Below are 24,189 nucleotides of genomic sequence, written 5' to 3'. Positions count from 1 at the left end.
TGAGATCTGTCTAGTTTATAAAGTAAAACAAACTGGAATGTCTATAGGAGACATTAAAATGCAATAAGATGTGCGTTTATAAGCAGTTTTGTAGTGGACTTATGTGCCCCTACGAACCAGTACATGCATTATGAAAATGATATACTTCTAAAGAGTATTTTAGATTGCACTTTTTACTTACAAACAGGTCTATAAAAGAGGTTTTCAAAATAACTCCAGAATAAAAAATTCGACAAGTTGATTTTTCCTTTTTTTAGGTCTGAAATCCACACTATTATTGTAAAACACCCTTATAACTGACAACAGTATGCATAATCTTTTAATATATAAATGTACCTGTCAAAGCTATTGAAAATGAGGCAGCTGTCGAGTCAGGTATTGTGGTAAGTATATATTTTAATTTCTTTCACAGTTTCAATGTTATGTGCGCGTTTAAGGTTTTTTGTGTGTGGAGAAAATGGAGGGGGATTAGCAATATCCCATATCCCAAAAGTGCAAAATTGTAGTTCCTAATTTCTCGCCAAAATGTCTCTGGCGAATACTAAACGTTTTTCGTACTTCATTATGGCATAATAGGGTATGGGCTAGAATCGAATCAGCAGTGGCTTCCCGGGGGCAGAAAATGCACATATAGCTACCTGCAATAAATGATTTTACAATATTTACTACATTTACTATGTTTTTATTCAGGATAAATCAATGTTTTTAACAGTCTTAATCACAAATCTGATGTAGGGTGGCACATGCGTTTCGCCCGACCATTATTGCCATATATCATAACTTCCTTAAAATTGCCTCTTCGCTCATTCCCATATTTTGAGACATTCCTAGTTCTTGGAGTTTTCTGTTTTTTAACATAGTTTGTGTTTTTCCTATTTCAAAATTTCTTAGAAACTTGTTCACCCTCCCACTTTTATGATATATTAGTATGTAGCTGTTTTCATTAGTTAATAATATATGCACAAAAAGAAATGTCATAAGATGTTGAAACGTGATTCATTCATCACCATGATTTCTTCATGTGCTATCAGATAAACGTTTTTAGTGTCAATATCAATAAAACACTATCCAGTTACGATTATCTTCTCATTTTATGCCCCACCTACGATAGTAGAGGGGCATTATGTTTTCTGGTCTGTGGCTCCGTTCGTTCGTCTGTGCGTCCGTTCGTCTGTGCGTCCGTTCGTTCAGGTCAAAGTTTTTGGTCAAGGTAGTTTTTGATGAAGCTGAAGTCCAATCAACTTGAAACTTGTTGCTTATGATGTGATCTTTCTAACTTTAAAGCCACATTAGACTTTTGACTTCAATTTCACGGTCCACTGAACATAGAGAATGAAAGTGGAAGTTTCAGGTTAAAGTTTTTGGTGAAGGTAGTTTTTGGTGAAATTGAAGTCCAATCAACTTGAAACTAGAGCATCACTCAGTCTGAAGAGACATGTATTGTCGAAATGCGCATCTGATGCAAGAAAATTGGTACCGTTAATTGTATTAGTACATATGTTCCCTATAGTATAATCTTTCTAATTTTAATGCCAAGTTAGATTATTACCCAATTTCACGGTCCATGGAACATGCAAAAGGATAGTGCAAGTGGGGTATCCGTGTACTTTAGACACATTCTTGTTTAATAATATAATTACTATTATCTGTTGTCTGAGTCCTGCATTTTTCAACGGCAATTTTCAAAGCGCTTAGACAATTCCAGTGCACCGTAACGATTCAAATATGATGTAATGGTATAGAAAAACCTTGCAGCTGAGTAGCTTTTGACAAAAACATGCTACATTTGAGAACTAGAGGCTCTAAAGAGCCTGTGTCGCTCACCTTGGCATATTTGAATTAAACAAAGGAAGCAGACAGTTCATGACAAAATTGTGTTTAGGTGATTGTGATGTGTTTGTACATCTTCCTTTACTGAACATTCTTGCTGCTCACAAATATCTCTATCTATTATGAACTTGTCCGTGTAGTTTCAGTGGAAAATGTATAAATTTTATGAAAATTGTTAAAAATTGATTATAAAGGACAATAACTTCTTAGGGGGTCAATTGACCATTTTGGTCATTTTGACTTATTTTTGAGTCTTAAATTGCTGTACATTATTGCTGTTTACAGTTTATCTCTATCTATAATAATATTCAAGATAATAACCCAAAACAGCAAAAATTCCTTAAAATTACCAATTTAGGGGCAGCAACCTAACAACGAGTTGTCCGATTCATTTAAAAATTTCAGGGCAGATAGATCTTGACCAGATAAACAATTTTATTCCTTGTCAGATTTGCTCTAAATGCTTTGGTTTTTGAGTTATAAGCCAAAAACTGCATTTTACTCCTATGTTCTATTTTTAGCCTTAGCGGCCATCTTGGTTGGTTTGCCCGGTCACAGTTAAACTAGATAGCCTAATAATGATTCTGGCTATGTTTGGTAAAATTTGGCCCAGTAGTCTCAGAGGAGAAGATTTTTGTAAAAGTTAACTAAGATTTACGAAAAATGGATAAAAATTGACTATAAAGGGCAATAACTCCTATTTTGGTCATGTTGACTTATTTGTAAATCTTACTTTGCTAAATATTATTGCTGTTTACAGTATATCTCTATCCATAATAATATTCAAGATAATATTCAAAAACAGCAAAATTTCCTTAAAATTACCAATTCAGGGGCAGCAACCCAACAACGAGTTGTCTCATTCATCTTAAAATTTCAGGGCAGATAGATCTTGACCCGATAAACAATTTAACCCATGTCAGATTTGCTCTAAATGCTTTGGTTTTTGAGTAATAACCAAAAACTGCATTTAACCTCCATGTTCTATTTTTTGCCGTGGCGGCCATCTTGGTTGGTTGGCCTGGTCCAAAAAAAAACACAAATTTTAAACTAGATACATCAATGATGATTGTGGTCAAGTTTGGATTAATTTGGCTCGGTAGTTTCAGAGGAGAAGATTTTTGTAAAAGATCGTGAAGATTTAGGAAAAATGGTTAAAAATTGACTATAAAGGGCAATTACTCCTAAAGGGGTCAACTGACCATTTTGGTCATGTTGACTTATTTGTAAATCTTACTTTGCTGAACATTATTGCTGTTTACAGTTTATCTCCATCTATAATAGTATTCAAGATAATAACCAAAAACAGTAAAATTTCCTTAAAATTACCAATTTAGGGGCAGCAAGCCAACAATGGGTTGTCTGATTCATCTGAAAATTTTAGGGCAGATAGATCTTGACCTGATAAACATGTCAGATTTGCTCTAAATGCTTTGGTTTTTGAGTTATAAGCCAAAAACTGCATTTTACCCCAATGTTCTATTTTTAGCCATGACGGCCATCTTGGTTGGTTGGCCGGGTAAAAAAACACAAATTTTAAACTAGATACATCAATGATGAGTGTGGCCAAGTTTGGTTAAATTTGGCCCAGTAGTTTCAGAGAAGAAGATTTTTGTAAAAGTTAACGCCGGACGACGGACGACAGACGACGGACGCCGGACGCCAAGTGATGAGAAAATCTCACTAGGCCCTTCGGGCCCGGTGAGCTAAAATGACTTCAAAGATTTTACCTATATCTGCCGTCACCATATTGGGATAGTCGTAATTCCGATTACGGTTACCACTTTGATACCAGTGTTAGTATACAAACAGCCAAGTACTTCAGTATTGACATGAGTTATCATTTATATGGACATGCTTCATATACTAAGGATTGTATTCCAGGAATGATAACCTGAGCTTTGATTGGCAAAACATTCAATGGTCTTCAACTTTATTTGGCCGTTTTAACTTTATTCTATTTCGAGTTTCACCGATGAGTCTTATGTGGACAGCTTGTGCAACTGGGTTACACAAATTTTAATCATGGTATCTTTATTGAGTTAATTTAAATATATCAGATTATATTACAACTTTTGTATAGTGATGCATAAGTTTCTCTTTAAATCGGTTAAAGGGACAATGGAACTATGAATATTTAAGAGACCAATACTATCTAGGTGTGACCCCTGACGTATATCTATTATACAGGGTTCATTAGGTGTCTTAAACACATGTAGAGGGGTTCAAAACAAGGTTAGTTTGTGTATACCTGGAGGTGCCTAGAAATTCATATGAATTACTGAAAAAACCTTGAAGTTAAACGTTAAGCAGTGTTCCAAATTTCAAGGTTTTTCCATTTCGTAATATAGCCTTTAAAATGTTTGTAAGAGGCGCGATTCACTGAACTTATAAATATATATACATTTAAAGCACACATAAAGCAATTAATGAATATATTTTTAAAGTCTTAATTGGAATGGCGTTCTCTTTAAGCCTAACCAAACAACTAAGTAAACATACTTTTTGTTTTCCAATATGCCATTTTCTCGTTTATCCAACTATTTGTAGCTGGACAAGACAATATAGAGGGTATACGAAAAACTTAAATTTAGTTTTAGTTAATTTGTAATTTAGATGATTCTAGATAATTTGTTAAATGCTAATTCAACTTTTGACTAATAGAAGTATGACTAGTAGAAGAGTGTGTGATGTTGCGTACGTCGCGTATTTCCAAATAGTTCTGTTCAAAAGATATGTGCATGTACTCATTGTGTTAATTTTCTTTGATTTTCATATAGGTTTAAATATATACCAACCTAGATTACAGTTTAATTATATACCAACCTGGGTTACAGTTTAAATCCGATATACAGTCGTCTATAAGTCTTGCCAATTTTCTATATAACGATGCCCTTCCTGCTTTTGCTGAAAGATGTGTATACATACATGGAAATCCCGCACAATCTCGTTTACTAGGTGTTTCTATAGGTTGTTCTATGTTACTCCTAAAAAGAAAGAGATGAATCATTTTAAACTCGTCTGGTGATTGTATCATGGTTTTTTTTCAAACATCCAGAATAGATTACTGAGAAGTTAACTGACATCAGTACCAAAGTTCAACATAAGATAGCTGACCTTTAATGTCTTAATGTTTTTCTCGATTTTGTCGCAGGAAATTCTTTAAGATAAATTTGTAGAATCATAATAGCACAAAGGCAATAGTAAGATAAATTATTTCTAAAATAAGAAATATTGATTGTGATTGTTATGCCCCATCTACGATAGTAGAGGGGCATTATGCTTTCTGGTCTGTGCGTCCGTTCGTCCGTCCGTCTGTCCGTCCGTTCGTTTTTCCGTCTGTCCCGCTTCAGGTTAAAGTTTTTGGTCAAGGTTATTTTTGATGAACTTACCAATCAACTTGAAACTTAGTACACATGTTCCCTTTGTTAAGATCATTCTAATTTTAATGCCAAATTAGAGAATTTATTCCAATTTCACGGTCCACAAAACATAGAAAATGATAGTGCGAGTGGGGCATCCGTGTACTGTGGACACATTCTTGTTTTGAATTTATATACAAAATCCCCTTCGAATTTGATTTAAGAAATAAATGTTTCTTTTTGTAAATTTATTAGGGTGTTAAAGCATTGACCGAAATACATTTTGTATGAAGTGCAGAAGTGCTTCATTCTAAAAGTGTGCGCACGGTCAACATTTTGACAACTCAATATACCGATAGAAGCATTCAATACTTATAAATACATTTTTTGGCTAGGTCAATAAAATCAAAATGTCTCTCAAGTTTGTTTTTTCACCTGTACACTTTATTGGGGAAGCTGAAAGATATATTTCATTTTCAAATGAAGGCTGATTTCAGAATGACGCGAGCTTAATATTAGTCAATCACATATTAACCTACTTATTATGAAACAGACATGTAATTTAATAATTACATTTCATAAATCTAGCAATCGCTCACTTTTATTTTCGTTATATTTTTCTTAAAATTTTCTCAAGAGGGTAATATGGATCTACACATTATTGATAACTTATGTCATTTAATGTTTCTGTCTTGAATAAAATTTCTGGTGATTTTATCGGTGCAATCTTCAGTGCAGGTAAATTTCAAATGTCCAGTAGTATTCCACAAAACCATGGATTTTCAACAGTCTCTGTAGTGTATATTCTTATGCTGGAAGTCTACAGCCGTACAACTATATCGTTTTTGTAAAAGGAAATCTTATATATCTTCGAACTTCGGTATACTACTGTTGCTTTTTCTTACATGTGAATATAAGGGTTCCTTAATATTAATTTATCAATGACCGACATAAGCCCGTAAACCATTATATTAACAATGAATACATTTTGAATAATAAAAGTTCTGACTAAATGTGGATATCATTTTGTGCTCAGAAGAATACCATAATTATTGAAGAAAAGTCTTTAGAAATATAACTTGTGTAAAAATTTCTAGTAAAATCTAACTTACAAAGCCGAAAAAAGGCTTTGTGAGTTTACCCTTCTTCTTTTTTAAAACTTTGTTCAAAAGAATGTGCTATTTTCAACAACAGCTTGTCTACATATATTTTGTTTATAAGCATAGTATTGTTAATAATAATACCGTATCCTACATGTTTCATGTTATACAATGGTACTTGATAATTACTTCCTTGTTCTTGCACGTTCTTAATATTTACATATACTATATTACAGAATAATCGATCATGTAGCAGAAAAAATCGTTGGATTCAAATTCTTCTTTTAGGCTTTCATATGTAAACGTGTACTTATAATGATTATAGCCGTGGTGTAGTGGTTAGTGCATCGGACTACTAACACAAAGGTTCCTGGTTCGATTCCCGTTTGGGATGAAAATTTCAGGAACTCAATTTTCGGCTCTCCCTTGACACCATTTGCGAGTATGGTCTTAAGGAAACGATGATAGTCCGTCGGAAGGGGACGATAAATGGCTGACCCGTGTTAAGAGAGAGCCATATCTCTTGCACGTTAAAGACACCCTTGTAGATTTCGAAAAAGAGTAGGCTAATGCCGCTACAAGGCAGCACTCGCACTCGCAAAGTGGAAAGGGATTAATATAAGTTGCAAAACTTGTTTCCCAATCCACTATAAATAAATATGTTTAAACTAACTAACGATTACAAGTATATTGTCATTATTTAAGAAATATAAAAAGAGCACTATCTCGTCTACACGCGTCTGTGAAAATGACGTCAGAGTTATGCTTGTCTTTCGTGATTGGAAACATTGAAACTATTAATAATACTCCATTATAAGTTCTTTCCTAGCTGAAGATTAATGCAGCGTTTCTCCGGAACAATATGATTTTTAATGTTCCTATTGCTAAGACGAGGTGTTTAATGGGGTTCTTTATGTCATATTCAAATAATTTGAATAGATACCATAGTATTTAGTAAAAAGACAATGGAAATCATGGTGTGTAGATGCATCATAGATACCAGGATTTCGAAATTTAATATTTACGCCGGATGCGCTTTACGTCTACAAAAGACTCATCAGTGACGATCGTATAAAAAAAATGTTGAAAAGGCAAAATAATTTAGAACATTGAGGACCGAAAATCCCTTCAAGTTTTGCCAAAAAAAAAAATAGTGAAATTCGACTGCTACATTTTTTTTTACATATGTGACTTTTTGGTCCTTTGCTGAAATATCGTGGTAACGCCCAGATTCATTACATATACGTCTTTACTACAGTCCGTACACTTGATGGTTAATATTTCACTTGACAGATTATCGTTAATAGCTAAAACCATCTTATAATTATAACTTTAGCAATATTTCTTGACAAAACCATTTTTTTAATATTCTAATCAATGTATAGACTGCCGAGAACCAGATTATAGTGTTTTTATAATAATGATAATAATAATAATTATAATGATTATAACAATAACCTGTTTTTTGAAGAGCTCCTGGAAAATAAACCTTTATTAATTTTGGATATTAACTTTTGATCAATGCTATTATTGTATAGTATTAATACTGTACAGGTGTACTGTTTCTTTATTTGACTTAATCTATAGGTTGGTGTCTCTTTATTTGAATTATTCATCACAGATAAGGACAATACTGTCTAGATATATACTGTATAACTTAACATAGGTTAAAAGATTGTTTGCACATAAGATGGCTTGTTTTCTCTAATTCATGTCCGATTCATGATAAATGTTTTAATTTTTCAATTCAAGTAGTGAACGACATTATTTACCTAACTCTCAATCCACCCTTTCTTATGCGTAGCTATATAGAATAATTGAATCAAACGGATTGTAATTTTATTATAGTATAACATGTCATCGGTTGCAAATTACCCAACAGGAACGCGTTGCATCCTTAGCTGTAAGTGGCATTTTGTGTTTAAGTGATATTTTTGTCGCTATGAATTATTTACGTTTACAATTCTTACAAATGATATTTTCGTTGAATGTGTTTACAGTTAAACAAAAAGACCAACTCATATGAATTTATTTCAAACCAGAACCATTTAAAACTGTCTTTCAATCTAATCTTATATTGAACGTATCACTGCGTTATGCGCATTTTTAAAGATACAAACAATATCATAAAGTACTATTGACGTGTTAACTTATTGAAAAAAAACAAGCCCAAATTATATTTTATATTTTGGTTAATATTGCAAAAAAACCCAAAAAACGCTCTTTTTAACTTTCAGACATAAATTGGTTAATGTTTATTAAGGGTGTCCTTCGATGCGACATATAACAAAAATGTATGCATATGTTTTTTTCAATTGAATATTACATAGATAAAATCGTATGCATATGAAGTGCCTTTCTTGATCTACCTTCATGGAATGTTCAGAAAATGATAGCCAATCATTTGTATTAATGTATTCTATTTCGTTTGAAATAGGGTTTTTCCCGTTTGCTATTTGAAGTTATTATTTATAGATGGGAACTAGTATAACTATTTCGGATACTGGTTTTGTAACAATATGTACTATTTATAAGTTTGATGTTAAGTACAGGAGGTACGAGGAAAGTTTGGGCGGTTTTTATGGGTGGGGGTTAATGGTACTATATAAATTTGGCATTTAAAGTTATTAGTATCTAATGTGCTCGCAGTTACGTCGAATTGAAGTTGGTCACATAGGTATATGTGTAGTTGCTGCTATGTGTATTGTACGTACAGGCGTTGGAGGTATTAGCCAGGGCGAAAAGAAACGATGCGAAAGAGGAACAATGTTATATGTCATGTATTTATATATAGTTTCAATCGAAGAAATATGTACAATAAAGTAAAATAAAATATTGTATCGCAAGAGAAAATAATATGTTACTGCGAGCAACTAATCCTATATCTGTGTTTGTCTTGTTTATAGCCTATTGAATTTAGAGATTAAATACTTTAAATTCGGACGAGCAGGGCGAGGCAGAATTTAACTGAAAATAATGAATAACTTTACATTGCTATATGAACTATAAATACATACTTAGATAATCAATTTTGTGATTTTGAACTATATGATGGTGCAAGATGGCTACCAACTGTTCAAGATGTGATACCATATAAGTTAGATATAAAAACATTTGGTACTTAAGATTCTTCAGAAGTTTATTAAAATCCAGGCAAAGGTTACTAAGGAACTTCCAGTAAGTAGGGCCTTAACGGACAATTGAACACAAAGATCTTTCAATATCCGATTCCATCAGTAGTTACTTATGTTCTCTTATAATTAATCGGGTTCCTACGCTAGATGACTTAGAGGAAAGTTGACTACTCAAGTCTTCATCATGCCATTGTTTTGATTAACCCTGAGATATTACTTGAGTAATGGTTCTATCGTTCATGAGAATACACTATTTTGAAGTAGTTATTTCTATATTTATACATCTCTTTTCGTGTTACAGACAAATACTCCAGGAATTCAGGATATCTGTTTGCAATTTTAACTTCATCTCCACCTTAACAATGTTACACTTCCGCTTGATTGCTTGCTTATTTATTATGCATTCAATTCTCCACGGTTAACGAGGCACTAATTCAACTCTAATATGGATGTGTCTTTTGCATACAAAAAGTTGTTGTTACTATATATAAACGCTCGTACAAGGGATTACCTAATACTAGTACATAGTTATTGTATGTTATATAATCGATACAATTCACATTTTTTTCATACTTTATCAAAATAATTGATCCATGTTTTTGATATCCAAGTTGGATATTATTTTAGAAGTATTTCATATACTTGTAGTCCATGAAAGTGTTTTTCTTCCAAATATTGTCAAAAAAGTGACGTTAACGCCCAATAAGTATTATATACTTGAACGGCTAAGTATTACTATTAAAAAAGTGAACATGAACTTTATTGTTAAAGAAAATTCTTTATCTTGAATCATTTTCTGCGCTTCTTCCAATTCTCCGATAGCTTTTTAGTATGTATAGTGACCATAACCATTTGCGTTGCCATTGGTTATCTATGTAAACACCGTACATAAAGGACTTAGTTCAGTGAAATAAATGCATGCATTGTTTTAATAATTTCCGTAATATTATAATATAATAACAAAATACTAACCGAAGGGAACTTTAAGGGATTTATGAGTAGGAAGCTATACCCTTTTTGGTAAACTATCAACAATCACAGACAATAAATCGAGATATGGATATAAATGATGAATATATGATAATATATATTGTTATGTATTATAACTTATTTTCAACTTTTATGTTCAATTTCTATTCATGCAAGTTTGATCAGTATATAGCTACATAACTTTATCTTTAGTGTTATTCGGGATAGGATTGGCAACGTACAATGTTTTTCTACAGCACCAGCGAGAATGTTCGTATCATGCCAACAGTATGAAAGGAAGGTTCAATCGGACTGGCCGTCTCTGATGGAGTATTCCGAAGTTCTGTCATTATAAGTCGACATATGAGTTACAGTCTGAAACTGGATCAATAATTTCCATACTGGATAAATAAAATGGTTTCCATACTGGATAAATAGAATAGTTTCCATATATACTGGATAAATAGAATAGTTTCCATACTGGATAACTTTTAAAAATAGTTTACATACTGGATGAAAATATTTTCCATCTTATATACATTTAATTTATGTATCTATGTTATTATATTTCGGAGGCAATCCTTTCACATATTATCAAATGAAGGCTATTGGAATTTGTATAAACGTACAAACAGAAATAAGCTCGATGACATCAACATTGATAAATTCATACTTTTGTCATCATCTGACATTTGTCAGTTGTTAGTATTGTTCATGCAATTGATCGGTAATTATTTCCTGGAAATTTATGTTCGTATTGATGAATTACCGTGTTTACTTTTGATAGGGAAATAGTTCATATAACCATCAATTTCACTTGAAAAATGAAATTTGATTCGGAAACAAAAGTATGCATTAACTACCTATAACACATGACTTGTACTGTATTCAATCCATTTGTAATCAATTTCACGAAGAATTAATTTAGATGCGTTTGAATACCTTTGTTTCGTTACAACAATACAATGAATGATTTCAAGTCTAACTTATATATTGTGTAGGTTATTATTTACATAAAATTAAAAATGTCTGAAAATAAGTTTGCATTGCAAAGTAAGTCTATCGTACGATGTATTTTGCATGCAGCAGATATTACCAATGCGGAATATACCCACCTTTCATATATCGGACAAAGAAGTCTAGCAAACATTGTCATGAAGCCCGACAAATAGAAGATAAACTACAATAAATCATGATAATTAGAATGGGATTACTCAATTAAAAATAAGATATCTAATTTTAAGTCTGTATCAAGAGTTTGCAAATTTTCAAACAGACGTGCGCTTAAAAGAAAAAGAAAATCCATCTTATGAGCTGTAAAGCAACATGCATTTCTTGAAAACATTGTAATGTATCCACTTAGCACTTCAGAGATAAGCTTTGAAATAAATATTTATCAAATGCAAATGCGACAACAATCATTTAAAACCAAAACAGACTTCTAGCTGTGAAAATGCCGACTGCAATGATTTAAAGTGGTCCTTAACAATCTGATAAGGAATCATTGAAATGAACTTTGTGATTAATGAAAAGTTGCAGATACAAACTGTGTTTAAATGTTTAAAGAAAAGCCGATGTCAGATTTGCTATGGAAAACGTAAAATATCATTGGAGGATGAATAATCTAAAATAATAATAGTACGTATAAGTCAATTATCAATAAAAGTATTAAACAATGAAATAAACAATTCAGTGAGGGAGACCGATTTTAAAATATGGAGAGCAATCCTAAATTAAAGGGTTTAATTAAATGAATGTTAACTTTATGAGTCCTTTTGAAAAGGTTCCTTGTTTTCTTAAGTTTATAATATCAATTTGCAATGAGCAAAACAAATTTACCACACTCTTAGTCCAACTTAAAGAAAAAATAGGGAAGATATCTAAAAAAAAAAAAAGACTGCAATGAAACTATGATCAATATGATTCCAATTGATTTCTCTCACTAAGACCAGTAATTCTGAATTGTCTAATATAAACTCATTATATATATCAGGATTCAAATTTTGGTTAGAAGACGCAAGTTTCGTCTACCAAGGCCCATCAGTTACATGTACGCTTCAATAACAAAAGTTTAAAAATTCCAAATAAGATATGCAGGTGAGTAGCATTGAGGACCCAAATTTCGAACTATACTGCCGCGTTATATTGTAATCTACTAGGTAAAAATTCTAATTTTTTATGAATGTTTTGTAAACAGTTAATTTATAATTAGCACCATATCAATTACACAATAGACACATCGCCTGCATCTGAAATTTTCGGATTCCTATTTTAGAGAATGATAAGGACTTCGTAATTCGATAATTTCAAAATGCAGTTAATAAAAAACAACCGTTCTTAAGCCCTCTATAGTAATCTTTGAACTAAATATCAATTTGTATCATGATGATGTAGTATAGAGATACATATTTTATTCTGACTCTAAATTCAAAGTCGACTTGTTGAAATGGTCTATGCTGTCAACAATTATAATTCTACCGTTGTGCCATTATTGAAGCTAACATATCAAGTAATTGACAAAGTTGTAGTTGATAAGGGAATTGCTTATTGATATTTAAATGTTGAAAAAAGATATTTAAAGCTAGACTACACTAACATGCCAAAAGCAACAGTAGTTTACCGAAGTTAAAAATCGTTTAGAAGACAAACAAAGAAGGCAAATAAAAAATACTGCGGGAATCGAATGAACTTCAAAGGGTGCGAGAACGTCTGCACAATAGATTTAAATCTACTCTTAGCATTGTGCAATAAAGTGTCGTCCTGTATTATATAAGATTGTTACACGGTGTCATTTTACATAAGTAGTTCAGAAACGTTTGGCATTTTAAGTGACTACAAGCACTATTTATACAGTATTTATTGTGGCTTGCTTACACTCGTTAGGTTATCTATGATACCATTTTGTTAGAGTGCTTTCCTGAAAGTTCTATATAGTTACTTGATAGAATTTAAAGGAAATTAGCTAAGATAAAGATAAGATAAATAATTGCCATTGATATATTTTTCTATTTTAATATATAAACATGGCTTAATATTGAGATGATTTGTCAAGATAAATATATACTACTTGTGTTTATTAAAAAGACGAATTTCATTGGATAAGTTAAACTGAAATTTGTAAATTACAAAAATAAGGTAAAAGAAAACTTTGAAATATTAAACGAAAGACAGAAGGTGAAAATAAATATTTTTCTTGGTAATCATCATCCATATTAATCATCCATATTTCACTTGGATTTTGAAAGGCGACTATAGCAAACTGTCTCTTAAAATCAACATAGTGTTTACATTTACTGTAATTAAGACCGCTTAGGATAACTCAATATATTTACTTTAGAAGGAAAATCTAACTTACACATCAGTTTACAATGCAAGGTCTGCGTAAAAGTACCTATTTGTTTACGTTACCTAATCAGTACTTCACAAAGAGATTGCATGAAAGCGTATTTAATTTCTACTTAATACAACAAAATGACGTTTGAAAAGGAGTAATTATTGATACTATTTATCAATTGTTACAACTTGTATCATTTGATATATTTACATGCAGTGCAGAATAACAGTGCACCTAAATATTGTGTCAAATGATGCCATTACTGTTTTTTTATGGAACTAATGTCCACGAAATAAACATGTGGTGAACTTATTTCGCTTCATTAGAAATTCCAGAAAAAAGTACTTTTGAAGTTTGAAACTGGTCAAATGTTTTAAATAATCAAATGATGAATGTAAACATAGGAGAGACTAAAATATGCTTGTGCGAATGGGTGTAGATGCTACATTACCGTTGATTGATAGTAAAAAGCTCATTATTTCAGAATAAAGAATATGAATTCACATATCTGTCTTATACAAGCTGCAATTTCCCTTTACATTCATCAATTTCTTCGTTTGTTGAATCTCTTCAGAGATCTCCTTTTATTCCGAAAAAGAAGTAATTCAGTTATGCCAACAATAACAACTTGTTAGCTTTATATTTTATGAACTTATGTAAATCTTTCATTGTCACTTTCGTCGTCTGTTGAATCCTTTTAGATTTTTCCTCACCACCGTATTGTTTTTATAAAGGGTTGTGGCATCTTTTTTGTTTCGAGAGGGAAGTAACTCCTTACTAACCCCATATGGTTGCTAGCACTGTATGGTAACTAACCATGTATTTCTTAGGAGACTCTATATGTAATATATATAGTCACCACGTATTAACCAATCGTATCCTCATAAATTTGTAGGAGTTAGATAAGAATAATACATAGACAAGTGATTGTCAAATAATACTTTTTATCAAATCCGTACAAGTTGAATTAAACTTCCGCATTTATTCGACATGGCTACTGTTAAGCTACAACAGCCATTTGTCCAAAACATTGAATAAGAAAAGATAGTTTTGTGAATGATGTCTTTCGCAAAAATATTTGGACATCATATACGTGGTATATTAACAATGTAGCTAAACATTGCCTTTTCCATATTGTTTCAATAAAAAAACAACTGGCATCAGCACATCAATGCTCTCCCCTCCTCCCAAAAATATGTTTTACTCATCTCAATATCAATATACTTGTATGTAACATTTTGAATTTTTTTATGGGTAAATCTCAATATGAAACGAAACTTTCAAAATGGGACAGCATTTACAGCTCTTCATCTTTTAAATACTAAGCTTTGGATTTCAAATATTAAGAGACATGTATTGTCGAAATGCGCATCTGGTGCAAGAAAATTGGTACCGTTAATTTTATTACAGTTTATCTAAAATAGTAAGTTTCACTTATATATTCTGTGCTGTGTACGCCCATAATATGTAATCTTATAGATTTAGAACACTTTTGAAGAAAAGAGAAATAGAACATTAATCCAGCTATGGTGAGATTTGACCCTGACTTTTTACTTCTAGTATAAACAGGTTTGATCTCTTAAAAGAGGGACGAAAGATACAAGAGGGACAGTCAAACTCATAAAGCGAAAATAAACTGACAACGACATGGCAATAAATGAAAAGAACAAACAGACAATTGTACACATGAAACAACATAGAAAACTAAAAATTAACACGAACCCCACCAAAAACTAGGGGTGATCGCAGGTGCTCCGGAAGGGTTAGCAGATCCTGCTCAATATGTTACACCCGTCGTGTTGCTTATGCGATATCAAATCTGGTAAATAATCTAAATCGGTAGGTCACAATCATGAAAGGGAAGGGGATTGTAGTTACGACGTTAGGAACATATCCGATATCATTTGTGAAACAGTTATTCCATAACGGTCAACCAACTCGAGATGGCGTCCGTGAAAACCTTTCATGTAAATGTTATTTAGTGTGTCCATGCAAACTCAATTTTTCATTAACAAACATATGTCAGCATAATCATTACATAACATGTATGGTTCATTACAATACGTTATGTTGATTGGCTGAGCTCAACATGATCAAGTTCGCGCCATTCTGTTATAAACATTCATATCAAAATGAATTGTGACAATCATGATGACACGATGTTACACAATAAAGTGCACAAGTGAATAAAATAAAAACTTTGGATTCATTGTCCTGCTATCTCTTTTTTCATAACCTTACATCAAAAGGTAGTTTTATCAAGTATTTATCTAATAAAATGGACTGGGTCAATTATTCTAGTGATAAAGGTCGTGGGCTGAATGTTTCAGTCAAAACCATATTGAAAAAAGTGTCCTTCTAAAGCGGATTAACATAATCTGTCTTAATAAATGGCGTCATATCAATCTCCAATTAAAGGAAGTCATTTACTGTCGTGAGAATGACATGTAAACATCAAAGGACGTGAAGATTCCTTTTTATTGATAATCTATGGATATAAATTTAAATTATTAACTTTGGATAACGAGTAAAGATATAGAGTGCATTTGATATTTATGTTGTGGTTCGTCAATCGATTTATGTTGGTCTTTGAAAACTATATGCCACTGACTTGAAGTTTAATCATATATAAAAATTATAGCTAAAAAGCTAACAATTCATTTAACATAAATCTGGGTACATGCAACACAAAGACAGAAATAAATATATCATCGATACACGTGTCAAGTATAAAAGATACCAGCTTGCCAATAGTAATCCAGCTATTTCTTTATTTTTGGTTGCAGTGCATAGAAAATATTCGTTATGAAGCTCAAATGAATTTCACCAAATCAGAACAAGTTCTTTCTCATCTAGATCAAAGGTATATACTGACCAAAGAGAGACTAAAGATATTTTAGTGGCCAGCTGAAGGACACCTACGGGTGCGGGAATTCTCGCTACATTGAAGACCCATTGGTTGTCTTCGGCTGTTGTTTGCTCTATGGTCGGGTGGTTGTCGCTTTGACATATTCACCATTTCCTTTCTCAATTTTATTATAAACAGATAGTCAAACTCATTAGCATTAACTGACAATACAAAGGCAAAAAAAACCCCGACGAAAACGACGAAAAAGACAAAGAACAGTACACCAAAGATTACATAGAAAACGATGTACTGAGTAGCACAACTCCTATCAAACACCAGGGGGTAAAGCCAGGTGCTCCAAAAGATAAAATAAGATTAGAGACTGAAAAAGTATTACCGAAGAAAAGCTAAGGTAAAATCAAAGACTTACAGTCACTCGTAGGATCGAGGAAAAACCAAAAAACTCAGAATGCTAGGTAAATGAATATTTAAAGTATTACATTGGTCATTTAATTTATGGAAAACGGAATACATGATCCCCAATACGGACCAAGGTGTACTGATAGAATTAATGAATATGTGTTGACACACATATTCACAAAACACTAGATTCACACAATTATCAACACACGTACACACACACACACACACACACACACACACACATATATATATATATTTATCTGCACATGTGAAAAATATTTTTTACGCATATATAATCTATATATATATGCAACTCGTGTAAACATCAACCCAACAATGTAAGATCTGTTAATTTGCTTTCGCAAATTTTTGTCCTCCCTCGCCGGGATTAGGACCCATGCTACTGAGATATCGTGACACCAAATCACTGTACCCGTCCCGCTAGACAACACGACCACCTGGGCCTCATTTAAATGAAGCCATCGGTGGCCGGGTGTTACCTTTTCACGTCAGTTTTAATCTATATACGATAAAAAGCGCAACATTTTTCTTTTAATCAAATTGTTCAATAATTTTGTAAAATGACGATTGCACTTTTTTGTTTGTATTAATCTTATGATAATATGAACTATTATCAAGGAATCAGCGATATTTATTAGAACATATTCTGAGTACCCTTGAGCTGACTAAGATTCTATATATGTTCCTTACGTCGTAACTACAATCCCCTTCCCTTTCATGATTGTGACCTACCGAATTAGATTATTTACCAGATTTGATATCACAAAAGCAACACGACGGGTGCCACATGTGGAGCAGGATCTGCCTACCCTTCCGGAGCACCTGAGATCACCCCTAGATTTTGGTGGGGTTCGTGTTGTTTATTCCTTTGGTTTTCTATGTTGTGTCATGTATACTATTGTTTGTCTGATTGTCTTTTTCATCTTTAGCCATGTCGTTGTCAGTTTGTTTTAGATTTATGAGTTTGACTGTCCCTTTGGTATCTTTCGTCCATCTTTTATTCATATTCGCAATCATCGTAGTGACTAACATCTGGTGCAAGAAAATTGGTACCGTAATTTTTTTTACAGAGTTTGTATATGCATGCACCCTTATTTTGCAGATCCAAACATCATTTAACATCGACCTTAATCTAAGATTTATCAAAACATGTAGAAAATATATTTATTGCGTCATCTTGGGACTTGATATCTTCAGAACAATTGAATTAAAAAAATATACATTAATGGAAACCAAAAAATAATCCTCTTCAAACTTGTTCTACAAAAAAACTTAAAAAGACAAGTAAGAAAATACTTTAATATCATATTATTTCAAACGATAATTTAAAATAAAACTTTAGAGATTGAACACATCATACATTTGTTTAATTGTATACTGGAACTTATCGTTCTTGACGTCGATTATCATTGGTGACATATCATTCTGTAATTTCAATTAATGGACCATATTTATTGTACATGACATTTTATTGTATAAACATTAAAGGCTGTGAAGATTCATATCTGCTGATTAAATAGTGATATTTATTCTTATTTCAACTATTGGTAACAAATGATGAGTGTATTTATTCTTATTTCAACTATTGGTAACAAATGATGAGTGTATTTGATACTTGTATTCCGACTTGTGTATTGAATTTTGTTACTCTGTGGTGTTTAAGTAAATGGTATTATAATGGATTAACATAAAAGCCATGTTTCATTGTTAACTACCAGTAAACTACCGAATTCAAAATATTAAATAAGATATGTAAAATTCTCGGATATTTTTTTTTTAACATTGTATGATTTTGTAAGAAGTATGTAAGTGGTAACTTAGGATAAAGGTACGGCAGTTCCATTTTTCCTGATTTTTGTTTAGAGAAGATTAAATAGTAATTTTGCGGCTACTTTAACCTTGTTTCAGCTCCTTTTTCTGTTTGTAGTATAACAAAGCGAATGATGTTATATAAAAAAAACCAAATGTTCAAGTGATAAAACAAAAAGCACACAAAGATAAAAAAAAATGAATGTTATACAAATGATTTATACATATATTTTATGAAGGCCTGCTGTACTGCAGGTTTTGTCAATATTGTCTATCTAAACTCATCATATATACAAGAATTTAAATATTGTATTTGCGCCAGACACGCGTTTCGCCGACAAAAGACACATCAGTGACGCTCGAATAAAAAAAAAATATGTAACACATAAAATTCCGAAGTGGAAGAGCATTGAGGACCCGAAATTCCCATACATTTTGAAACTACAGCTAGGATAATCTATTCCTGAGGTAGAAAAGCCGAAGTATTTCAAAAATTCAAAGTTTTGTTAACAGTTGATTTATAATTAAATGCATAACAATTATAATTCATGTCAATAAAGGCAACAATAGTATACCGATGTTCAAAACTCATAAATCGATAGAAGAAAAATCCGAGTCACAAACTAAAGACGAGGGAAACGCAGAAGTGCAGACTGCTGTACTTGATGTTTTTGATCTTTTGATTTTGCCACGTTATTACGGACTTTTTTTTTAAAATTTCTGCGGAGTTCGGTATCTTTGTTATTTTACTTTTGACGTATTTGTCGCTCCATACAGACACATAAATTACATATCAATAAATATATGTCAAAATGCTGAAAATAAATAAGAATCTTTATAAGATGTCAGGGATGACAAAATGCTGCAGTTTTCGAAAAAATGAAAAAGCGTCCTAATTTGTATAGGATTGAAGATATTTATTTAATCTTTCCCGAACCTTCCTATTTATCTGTACGCATGTGCCTATTAATTTAAATGTAAATTTCTTATTTAAAAATGAAACAAGAAAATAAAAAAAAAATGTGCTACAGAGTTAATAATAGTAAAGCTTGGTTTATTTACACCAACAAGTGATTTAATTTTCATAATACCGCTAGATAAAAGTAGCTTTAGAGATTAAGTATAAAGCTTTGACAGGATACCTAATATATCGAATGCAAAAATAATCATAAAAAAGTATCGTTTCTATTATCGTGTGACATGAATGGAGAATCGGAGGTTATGCATTTTTGTCATCCAACTTGAAAGATACCCATGTTGTCGACTTGATATCTAATTGTTCTGCTTAACTATGAACTAGATAAATTGAAAACTTATGCAAATGGTGTTTTAAAATAAAACTCCTCGCAGTTGAGAAGAAAATTGTAATTTTGTTTGTTTCTATTAACTTTTGAAAATTTTATCACTGTAGTAAACAATACAGTAAACATTTATCGCCTTCTCTTAAAAAGAGCTTCGATTCTTTTGTTCTATTTCAACCTGGTTTCCGACTGGGAGGATTTTAGATCGCCCACAATTTTTGGTGGAGTTCATGTTGCTTAGTCTTTAGTTTGTCTATATTGTGTCTTTTGTACTATTATTTGTCTGTTTGTCTTTTTCTTGTATAGCCATGGAGTTGTCAGTTTATTTTTGATATATGAGTTTGACCGTTTTGTTATATTATGTCTATTTGGTATCTTTCGCCCCTCTTTTCGAAACAGAATTTCAGACACATAATTTCTATACCAATTGCAAAGATCGCACAGCCATAAATTATACCTTTTATTGAGGTGAAATAACATAAACTGTACCATATACTTGCGTTTCGACTATCAAAGTCTCTTAAGTGATGCTTCAACCTGATATTTTTGAAAACCCCAAATCTTATACAAACAATCAAATCATGAGTATAACTAACCGGGACAAAGGATCAGAGCCTAAAGTAGAGAAAAATCAGGACAAGGGTTCAGAGCTTAAAGTATAATAAAATCAGGACCAGATTCTAAAGTAAAATTAAATCCGGACAAAGGATCAGGTCCTTAAGTATAGCCACATCAGGACAACGGACCAGATCCTAAAGTATAGCCAAATCTGGACATGAAATTAGAGCCTATAGTAAAACCAAATTAGGACAACGACTAAGAACCAACCTAAAGTATAGCCAAATCTGGATAAGGGATGAGAACCTAAAGTATAGCCAAGTCTGGATAAGGGATAAGAACCTAAAGTATAGCCTAATCTGGACATGGAATCAGAGCCTGACGTAAAATCAATGTCGGACAAGGGATCAGAACCTTGAGTATTGCCAAATCTGGATAAGGGAGAAAGCCTATAGTATAGCCAGATCTGGGCATGGAACCAGAGCCTAAATTGGGAGACATATTCCTTGATTTAAATGTTTTCTTTATTGTTATGAAAGCAAATTTCAATAAATTAAATATCCGTAAGTATATTATTTGATTCGTCGCAGGTCTGTAGACAATGCTATTAAAGGAATGTTTTGAAAAAATTATCTTTGTCAATTTATTTTGTAATATCACAACCGGCAAAGTACTTCACACAGTCTTTACGTGTATATAATGCATAGTTCTTAAAAATCAGTCCTTTTCTTATCTTCTAAGCCATGAGGAATTATTTTCCAAAACAAAAAGTAACAGGCACCGACGACGCTTATTCAACTTTTTTTGACCAGTTTAACCTATGAAGACTATTTAGGACTATTTAACATTTGTTTGATTCTTTAACCTATTTTATATATGTTATAAAATTAAAACATTAAGAGGAAAATATCCTAGCTGTATACAGTTAATTGTGACTGCATTTTCTATTCATTTCCGAAAGATATTTTGTATCCTTGTCTAAATACGAACAAGGAAACGCTTTTGAAGTTGTAGAATGATTTAAAGACACAGTTGATCACAGAACAATTCATGAAATAAAAACAAAGTCATAACGAATTTCCATTGCCATAAGCAGGAGTTTCTTAAAAAAACACGAACCTGATTATCAAAATATTCCTTGTTTATATGATCAATTCTGACGTATGTGGAATATAAATCGTGTTCAATATAGTATTCAAACATGTAGAAAAGTTGTCTACATACATCAGGCGAACAAGAAACACGCATCATATGTAATAAAAATCTCATTTTGCCTATAGTTGCATGTATAACAATAGAAAGGAATAAATTTGCAGATTATCATCACAATTAAGCCATCTTCGTCAATGGAAAGACAGTCATTTCAATATTTAATGTGTTATTGATGAACTATGTAATCTGGCTCATAACACTTTTTTACAGTGGCATATTAATCAGACTTTTCGTAAGTTGGGATACAATCCTGAATAAAAATAATTTAATTGTAAATCAAAATGCTAAAATTTCTGTGTAAATAGTAAAGTAGTAATTAAATTGTTTTTGATAGGAGAAATAGAGAGGATAGATGAATTGACGTCAATAAAGCTTTACGTTTCTTGAAGGAGATAGAAAGACGAAGTCAAAACAATTTGGAGGAAGTTCTTCAAATGCCAAAGTTAATAGACAATTTTGAATTGTTCGAAACACAAATGATTATATATCCCCAGAAATGATGACCTTGTCTGCATTTGACAAGACCTTTTTGGGAATTTGCGTCCTCAATGCATTTCAACTTCGAACTTTATTTGTACTTTTCACCTTTTTGATTAGAGCATTACGTATGTCCTTTGTACACTGAACGCCGATTGGTTACAAAATTGTAAGCTGGTTTTTATTGAGGATTTTATTAGACGAGTTGTAAATATATATATATATATGTATACTTAATGAGTTAAGCGGATTGTTTTTATAACTGGTCTAAATGTTGTAAATGCACTGATAAAATTATTGATAAAAAAAGCATCTCACAAAGTGTTGTTTTAAATGGTAAAAACATGGGAATATTTTTTTCTGCATTAGATTTGTGATATAGACCCGATCAGTAAATTATTTTTCATTATTGCCATCGGTTACTTGCTTATTATATTTTCATTGATAGATGGTTGCTGCTTATAAGGAAGATATTGAACCAGAAGTTCCAGATCATACAATTGTAACCCTTCGATATGTTACGAACGCTATAATGAGTTGAGCTGCATCAGATAGAAATCAACCTTACGCTTGTGCACGTATACATGTACATGTATCATCCTTTGATTGGTTTAACATTCAAATACGAAATAAAATATGAATGTTCCTCAGGTTACAAATTTTGCACAGATTTTTTTTAAACCAGAATTTTCACAAAATATAAATAGTTACACCAGTCGTATTACATGAACAGACAAACGTCTAGACGTTTTTCACTACTAGTTCAGGAACTGCATCCCCTTATTTGTTCATCTAAATTCACCTTTGGTTTTTAGTAGGGATAAATATTAATTCCTCAATCTTCAGTTTAATGTAATCTGGGGACTTGTTTGTTTTTGTCTCTTTATTTTGGTCATTACAATATCTATTTTTATTATGGGTAATGATAGCCCCTTCGGTCACTCCCCATTTACGTAATGGTTGACTAAACAAAATTCAAATGTTTAATGAATTTTATTTGCTTGAAAGCAATTAATCAAATTTGCTACCTCGAAACTTTAAACAATAATAATTAATGTATTACAAAACGAAAGACAAACTCTAATCCATGTCCATTTAAGCTGATAGAAACGACTTACTAATATTGAGATGTGCTACAACATGGATCATGTTAAATTTGCTAATTATACCATTATCCGCATTTTCCTATTAAGCTGTGTATTTTTATAAAAGCATCCGTAAAATGCACTACAAAAACTGGTTGTTTTATTAACAACAAAGCCGTTTTGCGTTTAACATGCAAAATGATGGTTGATAGAAAAGCTTTTCATTTACTGGCGAACATAAATACTGATCGTTCGTAAATACGAAAAACATTAACCTTTCCCATTTAAAACGTAAAAAACTATGACATAAGAGTTGTCTTTTGAGCTAATAAATGCTACTCCATTCATTTTGTTTTGCACGTCTAAGAATGGTTTGTAAATAACACTACTATTTAATAAAGTATAAACCCTACAAGTGATATTCTTCCTCAATGTGGGCCCTATGCAATTGGTAAATGAAATTTTTATCTTTCTATCTTTTTACGATTTTTGTCGAGTAAAAGAAACAGTTTTCATTTTAATATATTTAAAATCAGTTATTATAAAATTACATCTGTATATATATATTTGGTAATGTCTCGGGCAATATGGAAGACAATAACCAATCCATTATTATACAGTAAGGCAATGAGTCATGGTCAGATAACTCATATTGTCTCAACAATCGTCCTTAGGAATATGCATTCATCGTCTTTTTGAGGGGTTAGTGTTGATCAGTGTGGATTT

The 24,189-nt window shown here is 31.9% G+C and overlaps 1 protein-coding gene across 1 annotated transcript in view; it reads right to left on the bottom strand.

Annotated features, from left to right (window-relative positions):
- The window catches only part of LOC134683348 (uncharacterized), a 42,537-nt gene that overhangs the window by 2,669 nt on the left and 15,679 nt on the right, over positions 1 to 24,189 (bottom strand). The window contains exon 2 of the mRNA XM_063542597.1: positions 4,657 to 4,817. Within this exon, the coding sequence (XP_063398667.1) occupies positions 4,657 to 4,817 (161 nt within the window). The remainder of the gene's footprint in view (positions 1 to 4,656; positions 4,818 to 24,189) is intronic.

This window comes from Mytilus trossulus, chromosome 9, assembly GCF_036588685.1.
Source record: "Mytilus trossulus isolate FHL-02 chromosome 9, PNRI_Mtr1.1.1.hap1, whole genome shotgun sequence".
Taxonomy (NCBI): domain Eukaryota; kingdom Metazoa; phylum Mollusca; class Bivalvia; order Mytilida; family Mytilidae; genus Mytilus; species Mytilus trossulus.
The sequence above is the reverse complement of the archived record's forward strand: the minus strand, read 5'-3'. Positions and strand labels throughout refer to the sequence as shown.